This window comes from Lathyrus oleraceus, chromosome 4 (assembly GCF_024323335.1).
Source record: "Lathyrus oleraceus cultivar Zhongwan6 chromosome 4, CAAS_Psat_ZW6_1.0, whole genome shotgun sequence".
Lineage (NCBI taxonomy): Eukaryota > Viridiplantae > Streptophyta > Magnoliopsida > Fabales > Fabaceae > Lathyrus > Lathyrus oleraceus.
The window spans coordinates 168617915-168630695 of NC_066582.1; the positions used below are offsets into that span (position 1 = coordinate 168617915).

At 33.3% G+C, this 12781-nt stretch overlaps 1 protein-coding gene across 1 annotated transcript; it reads right to left on the minus strand.

The window, feature by feature from the left end:
* Positions 1–3456: 3456 nt before the first annotated feature.
* On the minus strand, positions 3457–5017 carry LOC127074350 (glycosyltransferase 6). Its single transcript, XM_051015656.1, has one exon. It carries the CDS (start codon positions 4861–4863, stop codon positions 3601–3603), a length of 1263 nt encoding a protein of 420 aa, XP_050871613.1. The 5' UTR covers positions 4864–5017; the 3' UTR covers positions 3457–3600.
* Positions 5018–12781: the final 7764 nt, after the last annotated feature.

Genomic DNA, 12781 nt, shown 5'->3' on the forward strand with positions numbered 1-12781 from the left:
AGAACTTACTTTTGTGCATACGGGAATATGAACGGGTTGTGGTTGACGAGCGCTAGGGATAGTAGTCTGGACCAACCCCATGCTTGGAGCAAAACAGCACATCCAGAAAATGTAGATCTGTCTTTGTGTGCATTTTTATACAAAGAGCTATAAAGATAAGCCAAACAAATCGACCCCCAACTGTAACTTCTTATTCTATCTACATGTCTTAGTAAAGGTAAACACATAACATGCATACTAGAACCACTACCTTCGGGAAATACAAATAGACTAATTAAAAGCATAATATAACACCTAGTTTTTATTATTCGAGCGTCTTCGATAGAACTTTCATCTAACTGTAAGTTATTGTAATATGCCTTAAGGCATGAAAGGAGTATACCTTGACCTCTCGAGTTATCATCTAACAAGCCAGCATCCAAGAGGTCCATGCAAATTGAATTCGCATAGTTGGTTTTACCATTTGTCGCCTTACCCTCGATATGCAGTCCCAATAACATGTAGACATCTTCTAACATCACGGTACATTCACCGGTTGGAAACCAGAATATATGTGTCTTGGGACGCCATCTTTCACATAATGCAAGAATAAATTTAGTATCAACCGACCAAGACATTAAGCGTTGAATTGATATGTCAAGATATTTTCCGCTTGTTAAGAAGGACCTATCAGTGAAGGTGAGTATAATAATATCTCATATCGTCACAAGATATAACTATACTCCCTCTTACAAGAAAGCGTGGATTGCAAGGACAAAGGTTGTTGAACAGGTATTCGACAACTGGGAGGATTCATACAAAGAATTGCCATAGTTTTTATGGGCATTTAATACATATGCACGGGGAATTGTTGCAATTATGGAGACATTTCCAGCATTTACGCCAGACAGAACTTGTGTTGCTGGAAATAGAATTTTTCACCGCCTCTTTTGGGCGTTTCAACCATGCATAAAAGGTTTTGCATTCTGCAAACCTATTATTCAAATTGATGGAACATGGTTATTCGGCAAATACAAGGGTACTTTGCTTATGGCCATTGCACAAGATGACAACAATAATTTATTTCCCATTGCCTTTGCCCTGGTTGAAGGTAAAACCGCTGGTGGTTGGGGTTTCTTCCTTAGTCATCTCAGAACACATGTCGCTCCATAAGCCAATCTCTGTTTGATTTCAGATAGATATGTTGTCATTGAGAGTGCTTACAATAATCATGATAGCGGATAGAATAATCCTCCTTCTACCCATGTTTATTTCATTAGACATATCGCACAAAACTTCATGCGTGCAATCAAAGACAAGAACCTTCATAAAAAAGTGGTATATACAGGGTATGCTCTAACTCAGCCGTCATTTCAACATTACCATGACGAAATTAGATTGTTTAATGAAGATGCAGGAAGGTGAGTGGATAACATACCATTAGAGAAATGGACAAGGTAATTTGGCAGAGACTGTCGATGGGGCCACATGACAACAAACCTTGTGGAATGCATGAACGTCATATTCAAAGGCATTTGAAATCTACCAATAACCGCATTGGTCAAAACAACCTATTTTAGGTTGGCATCTACCTTCGCAACCAGAGGTGAAAGATGGAGTGCAGTAGTAATGTCAGGTCAATTATTTAGTGAATGTTGTATGAAAGTGATGAAAGAGGAAGCTATCAAAGCTAGCACACACGTGGTTACAATCTTTAACCGTCATAGGCAAATTTTCAGTGTACAGGAAATAATGGACCACAATAAGGGGAGGCCAAATTTATCTTATGTTGTCAGACTAAATAGAAGTTGGTGCGATTGTGGAAAGTTCCAGGCCTTCTGTATTCCTTGCTCCCATGTCACTGCGGCATTCGCACATACTCATCAAGACGCTTACAACCATTTATCCAATGTTTACAAGGCCATTATCGTCATGAATGTCTATAACGAAAGTTTCTCAGTGCTAGCAATAGAGGAATACTAGCCTTCATATGAAGGGACGTAGTTTGGCACAACGATGAGATGCGAGGAAAGAAAAAAGAGCGACCAAACAACACACATTTTAGAACAGAAATGGATACTGCTGATAAAATGATAAAATTATGTAGTATATGTTGTCAACCCGGATACAATAAGAAAAAATGTCTCAATCTAGGAGCAACCTCTGCATCATGATTTAGTACCTCATTTCAATTTTTATAACCTTTGATTTTGATATGATTTTGATATATTAATAACTTTTTGTTACAACAAGGTTAACAACAAACATCACTCCAACTTAAGCACACTTAAAACCGAACATGTCTAAATAAACAACACAAACAACAAATATCAAAACAATGAAAATACTTAACCACAACATTTAAAAACAACATTTCTAACTGATTACAACAATCAAACTGATGTCATATGGTCTAAACATCACTTCTCTATCATCCTTATCATATTTTACTCGCACCCAACCACGTACGCCATCGAATCTCTCAATACTTCTAATTTTTTTCCCTTCTGGTTAACTAATAAACCAACTTCCTCTTTAGTTTATCAAAACGACAGATGTTCCAAAATATCATCTCCATCGGAGGCTTGCCTATCGAATAAATCACTTTTCCATAGCGGCGACGAAGACAAAATATGTTTGCAATATAATGAAAAGAGATGTGGAAAAATGAATCACCCAACCTATCTATTTATACAAAAAAAAATTACACAATACACGAAAGCGTCAGACCAATTGATGTCTCCTCTTAGTGTATACACATGGGCGCCAATTGGATTGCCAGCACCATGTGCTGTAGCCAATTCAATTGGCGCTCCCTCTTAAAAATTAAGGATAGATGCCAATTGATCTGACACCTACGTCCTAATATTTTTTTTTTATAATGTGGTAGTTTGAACAATTATTTAAAAGTTGAGTTATTTTTATAAAAAAATTAAAAATATGAGGTATTTGAATAAAAAATTTCATTTTCGACACAAACTTCTAATAAAAAATTGCAGGACAAATTGTCCTTGCAAACAGCTAGCAATACTTATTAATTATTAATTATGTATCCTTAATCATCAATTCAAAAAGATAAAATTTTCACATTATCAATCTAATAAATAATATTTTGAATATGTAATACTCAGTAAAAGAAATACTGGTTCTGTATCCTTTATCATGGACCAGATCTTATTTGATTTGGAATTGTGAAAGTTTATATTAAATAATTAAGAGTAACAAAAACTAAAATAACATTGCATTCCACCACCAATTCTAGTTAACAAAATCCCTTTCACAGCAACTATCTAACTACTCCTGAACTCTAGGGTATCCAAATTGGAACTTCATACACAGAAGATTTCATAAGATCCAAAATTCTTCTTGATAACATAAACATTATCTCCCTTTCATAACATCCTAAATTCTTCATACGTTTGAATATCAAAATTTCATAAAATATAAAACAAACATTATCGGCACAAACTTCTGGTATAAAAAATAACAGCACAAATCATCCCTCACCAGCTAGCGATATTTATTAATTATGTATTCTTAATCATACTAATCCAAAAAGATATAAAACATAAAATTTCCAAATTATCAATCTACAAAATCCCTTTCAGTGCAACTAGCTAGCTACTCCTCAACCCTAGGGTATCCAAATGGAACTTCATACACAGAAGATTCCATAAGATCCTTCCTCACAAACCCATAATTACCAAGAACTTGATTATCACCAAAATTCAAAGCCCTCTCCATCTCTTTCCAACAAACATCCCCTTTATAACTAGGATTATGATCCCCACTACATGGCTGACACCCGGTAAAATGTGTCACAAACGGCCTCCTTTCTTTCCCTTCCAAATACTTCTCTCTCATTCCACCATACCAAACACTCACTTTCTCCGAGTGCCTTCTCCTCAAAACCCTAGCCTCGTCTTCCATCTCATCATACTTATCTTTCAACCTCTCAAACTTCCCCAATGAAGTAATCCAATAACTTTCCAAATCATATCCTTCCTCCAAATACGTTTTCACACCCCATTTTCTTCTTTGCCTAGACAGCAAATAAATCAAAGAAGATTGATCATCCGATACCGGAAACAGTTTATCTTTAAATATTGAAGTTAAGATTCTCCCCCATGTTTCATAATTCGATGATATCGGACCCATTTGAGCCCACACGTGTAACAAATCCATAGACCATTGACAGTTACGAATCAGAAGCGAACCGGCATTAAGCCCGGTCCAACTCTTGTTCTCACTCTCATCATAAACCATGTTGGACCAACCATGAACAACGAGATTATGATCCTTGTAACGCTCCAACGGAATCTTGAACTCCATGTCAGTGACAACTGCGTCTGCATCTAACCACCAGATCCACTCGACTTCTGGATGAGCCATCATAGCAGATCGAATGCTTGGAATTTTGGACCAATAAGAGCCCATCTTGGGGTGTAGGAGTACATTGCTATAGTACACCTCGCAGTTGTGGATTCTGCAGTAATCAACCTTGTTTTTGAAACATCTTAACAGCAAGTGGTCGCCGATGTTGTTCTTGCACGGCGTTGATTGTGATCCGGTGACGATGAGTATCCGGTCACGTGAAGCGGCGGCGAAGGAAGGATGAAGCTGGAGCCAGTCGCTTCGTTTTTTGTCCCACTGTTTCATTCGTTTCTCGATGGAGTAACTTAATTGTGGGTCGTCGTAGAATGTTTTTTCAGAAGGGTCTTGGATAACCTCGGAGATGGTTATGGTGGGACCCATAAGGAGGATTGTGAGATGGTTTCTTTTGAACCATGATGCAGAGAGAAGTAGTAGAAGAAGAACGAAGAGGGTTCCTTTGAGGAATGGAAACCCAATTGAGCAACCTCTTTTTCTTTTCAGAGTTGTCATTTGGAATGTTTGCAATTTGGATTGTGTTTAGAGTAATTCAGAAGGGAGAAGCGATTTTTAAGAACATGCTTTTGGGGTTAGTGAGATGAGATGAGATGAGTGTGTTTATTGGTCATAACTTCAAAATCTCATGCATTTGACCCAAGTTTGAAGTATTAGCGTTTGGAGTTGGGAACGTTGCACTTCACATTAAATTTAATTTTCTATTTATTACATAGGATGGGAACGAGTTTGTCCATTTTTTTAATACACAAAATATATGCGATATTTTATATTTAAATATAATTTTAAAAAATTATAGAAAAATATAAAAATTAATAATAATTTTTTTAATAAAAATTATAAAATAAGAATAAGAATAAAAATGGTAAAAAAAAAATACATCAAAATAAAGTATTAACTTTATATATTTTTATAGATTATAATGGATTTCTACCCTATCTAGAAGGAGATTAGGATTGTCTCCTACGTATATTTATATGGGAGAATGTGCATTGAAATCCGGACCACTAAAATTCCATTAACATTTCACTTTTTGTTTTTAAATATTTTAGTATTGAGAATGATTAAGATTACACTGAAAGAAAAATTTAGAGAGAAAAAGGGGAGAGAATCCCTCCCGTCTAGAATGACTTATGTCATCATTCATCATTGAGTTTTGCACTTTTTATTCTAGTTTTTTTACCAAAAACACAGTCCTTTTTTTTAAAAAGATAATATTAATAACCATATAAATTTCAAATATATTTGTTAATTTTTGTGCAATTCTTAAAATTCATAAAAAATATTTTATTTATATTTTTTCTTTGTCTTAATTGTCCTTTTATAAGAGTAATTGTCCTTTTGTGTAGCATGAATTACTATTTTTTACTACTATATTTTTATTTAAATTATTCTATTATTAACTAATAAGAATATTATAATAAATAATATTAATTTTATCATTAAAATTAATATATCTATTTTTTTTAAAACCGTGTATTATTTAAATAAGACATTTTGTATGAACGAATGAAGTAAATTTTAGAATTGAGATAACGATAAATATTGATGGATAAATATTGATGGGTACGGTACACGTACTAGTCTCACTCTATCTGTCCGATTTAATAAATATGATATTTGTATTTACTTCATATCCTTACCACTATCTACTAAACAGGCATACGTATTTTTTAAATACTCACGAGTATTAAGGAATATTTTTGAATAGTATTATTTAAATATTTTCTTTAAAAAATATAATTAATTAAATTTTTTACCCTTTTATATATATAATAATAACAAAGTAAATCAAATTTATTTTATCTCTTCTTTTATCAAATAATTATACTAGATTAATTATAATAATAATAATTTTATATTCAATATAATAATAATAGTTTTATATTTGAAAAAAATAATAATAATAATAGTAATAAAAAATAATAATAATAATAATAATAGTTTTATATTTAACAAAATAATAATAATAATAATAATAAGAAGAAGAATATAATAATAGTAGTAACAAAATTATATTTAATAAAATAATAATAATAATAATAATAATAATATAATAGTTTCATATTTAACCAAATAATAATATAATGATACTAATAATAATAATTTTATATTTAACAAAATAATAATAATAATAATAATAATAAATAATTTAGATTAAATAAATTAATATTTTAATTTTTTTTATCTATTATTGACTAATTTGAATGAGGTTAAAGATAGTGCATTGTCAGAGTAAAAAAATATTACATTGACATCCAATTAAAATATTTTATATTATCAAATCATATTGATATTTTAAAAATAAAAATGTGACATAACGAAATGCATGAATTTCATTGATTGACTGGATAAAAATATGATACATATTCTTTTTTCTCAATTTGAATATCCTTCTATACATATATCTTTTTATTTGTATCGATCTAAAGAAAATGGATAACTAAATATCCACTAAATTATTCAATTTGTGTTTGAAAGGGATTTAAAGAACGGGTTTCTAAGGATAGAGGTTTATTTTATCCTTCTAAATAGAACGAGCAAAATGCAAATATGAAAATAATAATTTTTTATCTAATAAATAAAAATTATGTGAAACATGTCGATATGACTACTCTAAGTATTAGTAAATCTTTATTTTTTATTTTTTATTTTAAAAAGGCTTTTCCAAGTAGGAAAAAGTGTCGAGACTAAAATAAATAAATTATAAGAGAATTAATTAATTAGTTAATTTGTCCACCGATGCCAAACGATTAACAACTTTATTATTTGGCTTATCAGACTAAAAGATAATCAATGCACATAATTACTAGTATTAGATTATTTGATCAAAAAAATCACGTTATTAAAAACTATATATTTAATTTAATGTATATATTCTATAAGATTAAAAATAGTGTATTAACATTTAAAAGTATTTGGTTTAGATAGTAAGAGTCATTAATTTTTTATAAAAAAAAACTAACCTCTTTCTTTATTTGTTGAGATTAATCAATCAACCCTTTCTTTCTTTCTCTAACTGGTCAATAAGACTTTTAACTTTTTTTTACTAACTATTTAAATCCATACTCTTTTACTTCTTTTTTTATTAATTCCTTTTAGATAAAAATTATATAATCTTTTAAACAAAAGAAACGTACACTATTTCCTATTTTTATTATTTTTCTGATTTCTTTCTTTTGTTTATTCATTTTTTTCTTTTTTTCTTAAATTCACTTTTAGTCTCCGAGTTTGGACGTTTTATATAATTGATCATCTCATTAAAAAATTAGTCGTTTTGGGCTTAGGTCCATAAATATTTTTTCAATATTTTAAATAATAATTAATTAAAACTTAATTAAGATTATAAAATATTAATTTAATTAAAAATATTATTAAATATTTATTTAGTTAAAATAAAAATATATATTAATTAATAAGTTATCATAATCATCCTTGTCAGCTAATGAAAAATATTTATTTTTCTATTCATCACTGCCACATATGTAAAAGTGGATTTTTTTACCAAAATAACCCATTTTAAAAAAAATCTCAAAATAATCCTGATTTCAAAAAATTCTCAAACTACCCCATTTTTAGGAGGATGCGCAAATCCAATTGGCGTCTCCTCTTAAAAATAGAGTGGATGCGTCAATTGGATTGGCTATGGCACATGGTGCAGCCAATTCAATTGACGTCCATGTGTATTTTTTCAAAGGAGACGCCAATTGGATTGGCACCTCAGCGTATTTTGCAATTTTTTTTATTATAAATAGAGGTGTTGTGTGAATCATTTTTTCACATCTCATTTCATCATTTTGCAATCATGTTTGGTGTTCGTTGCCGCTATGGAAATGTGATTTATGCGAGAGATAAACCTCAGATGTTGATGCTCTTCTGGAACATCACTACTTTCGATCAACTGAAGAGGGAAAAAATTAGAAGTATTGAGAGACTCGATAGTATCTTTGGTTGGGTGCGAATGAAAACTGATAAGGATGCTAGGGAAATGATGTTCGGACGAGATGACATCACTTTGATTGTTGTAATAAGTTAGAAATATTATGTTTTTAGTTTGCTTATGTTGTAGTGATGTTTGTTGTGAACCTCGTTGTAACAAAAACTTAATGATATATAAAAATTGAAGGTTACAAAAATTCAATGTTACAAAAAGATTATGACCCAGATGATGCGCCTCGATTGGGACAGTTGTTCTTATTGTGTCCTGGTTGATGACAGATACTACATAGTCTTATCATTTTATATGTCGTATCCATTTCCGCCCTGATACGTGTGTTGTTTGGCCATCCTTTTTTTCTTTCTACGCATCTCGTCGTTGTGTCAAACTATGTCACCTTCATATGGAGGCCAGTATTCCTCCATTGGTAGCATCGAGGAGATTTTATTATAGACATTCATGATGGTGATGGTCTTATACACATCAGATAGATGGTTGTAAGTGTCCTGGCGAGTATGTGCGCATGCTGCAATGACATGGGAGCAAGGAATGCGGAAGGCCTGGAATTTTTCACAGTCACACTAACTTCTGTTTAGTTTGTTAGCATAGGCTAAATTTGGTTTTCCCTCGTTATGGTTCATTATTTCCTACACGCTGAAATTTTGCATATGACGGTCAAAGACTGTTACAGCGTGTGTGCTAGCTTTGATGCTCTCCTCTTTCATGACTTTCATGCAATACTCACTGAATATTTCCCAGACATTAATACCTCACTCCATCTTTCACCTCTGATTGCGAATGTAGAAGCCAACCTATAATAGGTCGATCTTACCAAGGCGGTTATTGGAAGATTTCTAATTCCTTTGAATATCCCGTTCATGCATTCCACAAGGTTTGTTGTCATGTGGCCCCATCGACAACCTCCATAATATGCCCTTGTCCACTGCTCTAGTGGTATGTTATTCATCCATCTTCATGTGTCTTCATTAGACAGTCTAATTTCATCACGATAATATTGAAATGACAGCTGAGTTAGAGCACACCCAACATTCACCACCTTCTTGTGAATATTCTTATCTTTTATTGTACACATGAAGTTTTGTGCAATATGTCTAATGCAATAGACATGGGTAGAAGGAGGATCATGCCATCCGTTGTCATGGTTATTGTAGGCACTCTCAATGACAGCATGTCTATCAGAAATCAAACAGAGAATGGCTTGTGGAGCCACATGTGTTCTGAGATGTCGAAGAAAGAAACCCAACTACCAGCAGTTTCACCTTCAACCAGAGCAAAACCAATGGGAAAGACATTGTTGTTGCCGTCTTGTGCAACCGCCATAAGCGAAGTACCCTTGTATTTTCCGTATAATCATGTTCCATCAATTTGAATAATAGGTTTGTAGAATGCAAAACCTTTGATGCATGGGTCAAACACCCAAAAGAGACGGTGAACGATTATATTACCAGTAACACAGGTTTCGTCTGGCGTCATTGCTGGCAATGTCTCCATAATTGCAACTGTTCCTGGGACATATGTTTTTAGTGCCCATAAAAAACATGGCAATTCTTTGTATGAATCCTCCTAGTTGCCGAATACCTGTTCAATAGTCTTTGTCCTCGCAATCCACGATTTCTTGTAAGATAGAGTATAATTATATCTTGTTCTGATATGAGATATAATTATACTCACCTTCACTGATGGGTCTTTGTTAACAGGCGGTAGAATGTCTTGACATATCAATGCAGCGCTTAATTTACGGTGATCTTGTTTGACGTTAGTTGCAATGCAACTGTGACATTGGTCTATTGAAGCTATCTCCCAAGAGTCGCTTTTATTTTTGTAAGTTGCAACCAACTGAAACTTACAAAGGAAGTTACGACATTCGATGACATACCTTCTCGAATCAGTGCATTTCACTGTGAAGTCAACATAGTTATTCATGTGGAATTTTTTGATAGCTTGCACACATTCTTCTCTAGTGCGGAACATGTCTCCCACATTTAACTCGCTTTTTGATCGTGGATACGGGTTATAGAAAACATTGTTGGATGTTTCATCGTCATGCAGTTCTATGTTTGTCATATGTTCAGGCGGATTGTAGACATGACTAGGAGGTAATGGCGTTTGTTGATCATCATCTTCAATGTCATTGTTCAACATATGATCGACCTGTATCTCGGTCTCCTCTTCTTCTTCATCAAAGACGTTGACTTCTGCTTCTGCTTCTGGGTCGTCGTCATTTGAGTATTGTGAATCAAATTCATCAGATTCATCCTGACTGGTTATTTGAGATTACTGAGATGGTATACTTGGTTGAAGAGTAATATACAACTCAATACAATTGCCGCCAGAATGTTCATGACTAACAAACATGTATTCAACATCTTCATCATCCCGTATCTTTAGCGGGAAAAACTTGCATTGACTGTTCTAAAAAAAAGGATTTTGATACGTGATCTTTGACACAATACCAAATCTTATGGGGGATTGAATTCATTTTTTCAAATGCAAGAAATTTTCATTTCTCTTGATCGTAAGTCGAATGGTATCGGTGTTTCGAAAACAAAACCCGTATAACTCAGACTCGTATGTCTCACCATTGCAGTGAACATTAACACTATATTTCGGTGAAGATGACATTGTAATATTTCTGGTGCAGATGAAAATTAATTTCTTGCTGCATATGAATATGTGTTAATTATTGAATGTTGATAGTAAGACACTTAAATAGGTAAGTGATTTGTCTAACATGCAAGCTAGTCCAAATTTATGTGTCTAACATGCAAGCTAGTCCAAAGTGTTGTGTCAAACATGCAAGCTAGTCTGAAGTGATGTGTCCAGCATGCAAGAGAGAGGAAATCCATGTGTCACACATGCAAGCACTAGCTCCAAATGAATTGGCGCCTCCTTATAATCCTTGCACATGGGCGCCAATCCATTTGGCTACACCATGTCTTGCATGCATGCAGACCTCGTAACCAAGCATGTAGAGCTAGATGTGTCATGCATGAGCCAGGAAGGCGCCAATTTGAATGGTGACACCATGTAAAAAATGCATATGGACGCCAATTCATTTGGCTACCACATGCAAACACATTTTTCTATGCTCCACACTTTTGCCTATAAATAGGAAGGTAAATCTAACATTTCTTCCACACCATCACTCACTACTTCCTTTACAACATTAAATCTTTCATCTGCAACAACCTCTTTCATCTACACCAACCTCTTTCATCTTCGACAAGATGTCTATCCTCATAATGGACGAATCACACAGAGGAATAGTTGTAAACATAGCAACTTATGTAAGCGTTTAATTCTTTTGTTATTTGTCTAGAGTACCTTTTAATAACATATCAACTTAGTAAAGTATTTTCTTGTTTCTTTTATAGGATGTTTCAAGGTTCCGTACTCGGGTCCACAAATATGTCTACATGGACCCGATGATTCAACCGTATGTCGAACTCACCGGTTTTGGACATATAAACAAAATTATGTCTTGGTCGGTGGATAATAAATTCATTCTTGCGTTATGTGAAAGATGGAGTCCCGAGACACACACATTCTAGTTTCCAACCGGTGAGTGTACCGTGATGTTAGAAAACGTCTACATGCTATTGGGACTGCCTATTGAATGTAAAGTTGTAAATGGTAAAACCAACTATGCGAATTCAATTTGCATGGACCTCTTGGATACTGATTTGTTAGATGATAACTCAAGAGGTCAAGGTATACTCCTTTCACGCCTTAAGTCATATTATAACAGTTTATTTAGATGAGCATTCTACCGAAGAGGCTCGAATAATAAAAACTAGGTGTTACATTATGCTTTTAATTGATTCTTTTTTATTTTCCGAAGGTAGTGGTTCTAGTATGCATGTTATGTATTTACCTTTACTAAGACATGTAGATAAAATAGGAAGTTACAGTTGAGGACCCACTTGTCTGGCCTATCTTTATAGCTCTTTGTGTAAAAATTCACACAAAGACACATCTACCTTTTCTGGATGTGCTGTTTTGCTCCAAGCATGGGGTTGGTCAAGACTACCGTCCCTAGCGCCCGTCAACAACAACCCTTTCACATTCCAGTATGCACAAAAGTAAGTTGTTTAAAATGTTATATATTTACTTACTTTAACGATTATTATCTCTAACTAATATTTTTACCTTTATGGTGCAGATGATCGGCACGTGGTATGAGTTATAGCAGATGTCCTAGACACTGTATTACCCTGTATCGTAATCTCTTGGATCACCTTTGACTGACAGATGTATGGATAATAACTGTTGGTGTAAGCCCTAGAGGACAATACTTTTTGGTACATGTATCGAATTATTTATTAATAATAAAAGGCATTTTCTTTATTATGGTTGATTAATAAAGTCCCTGGAATAGATAGTCCGTTTAATGTATTAAGTGTGACTTAATCATGAGAACACATTAAACATAAGGACACTATTCTTAAAGTATCCGTA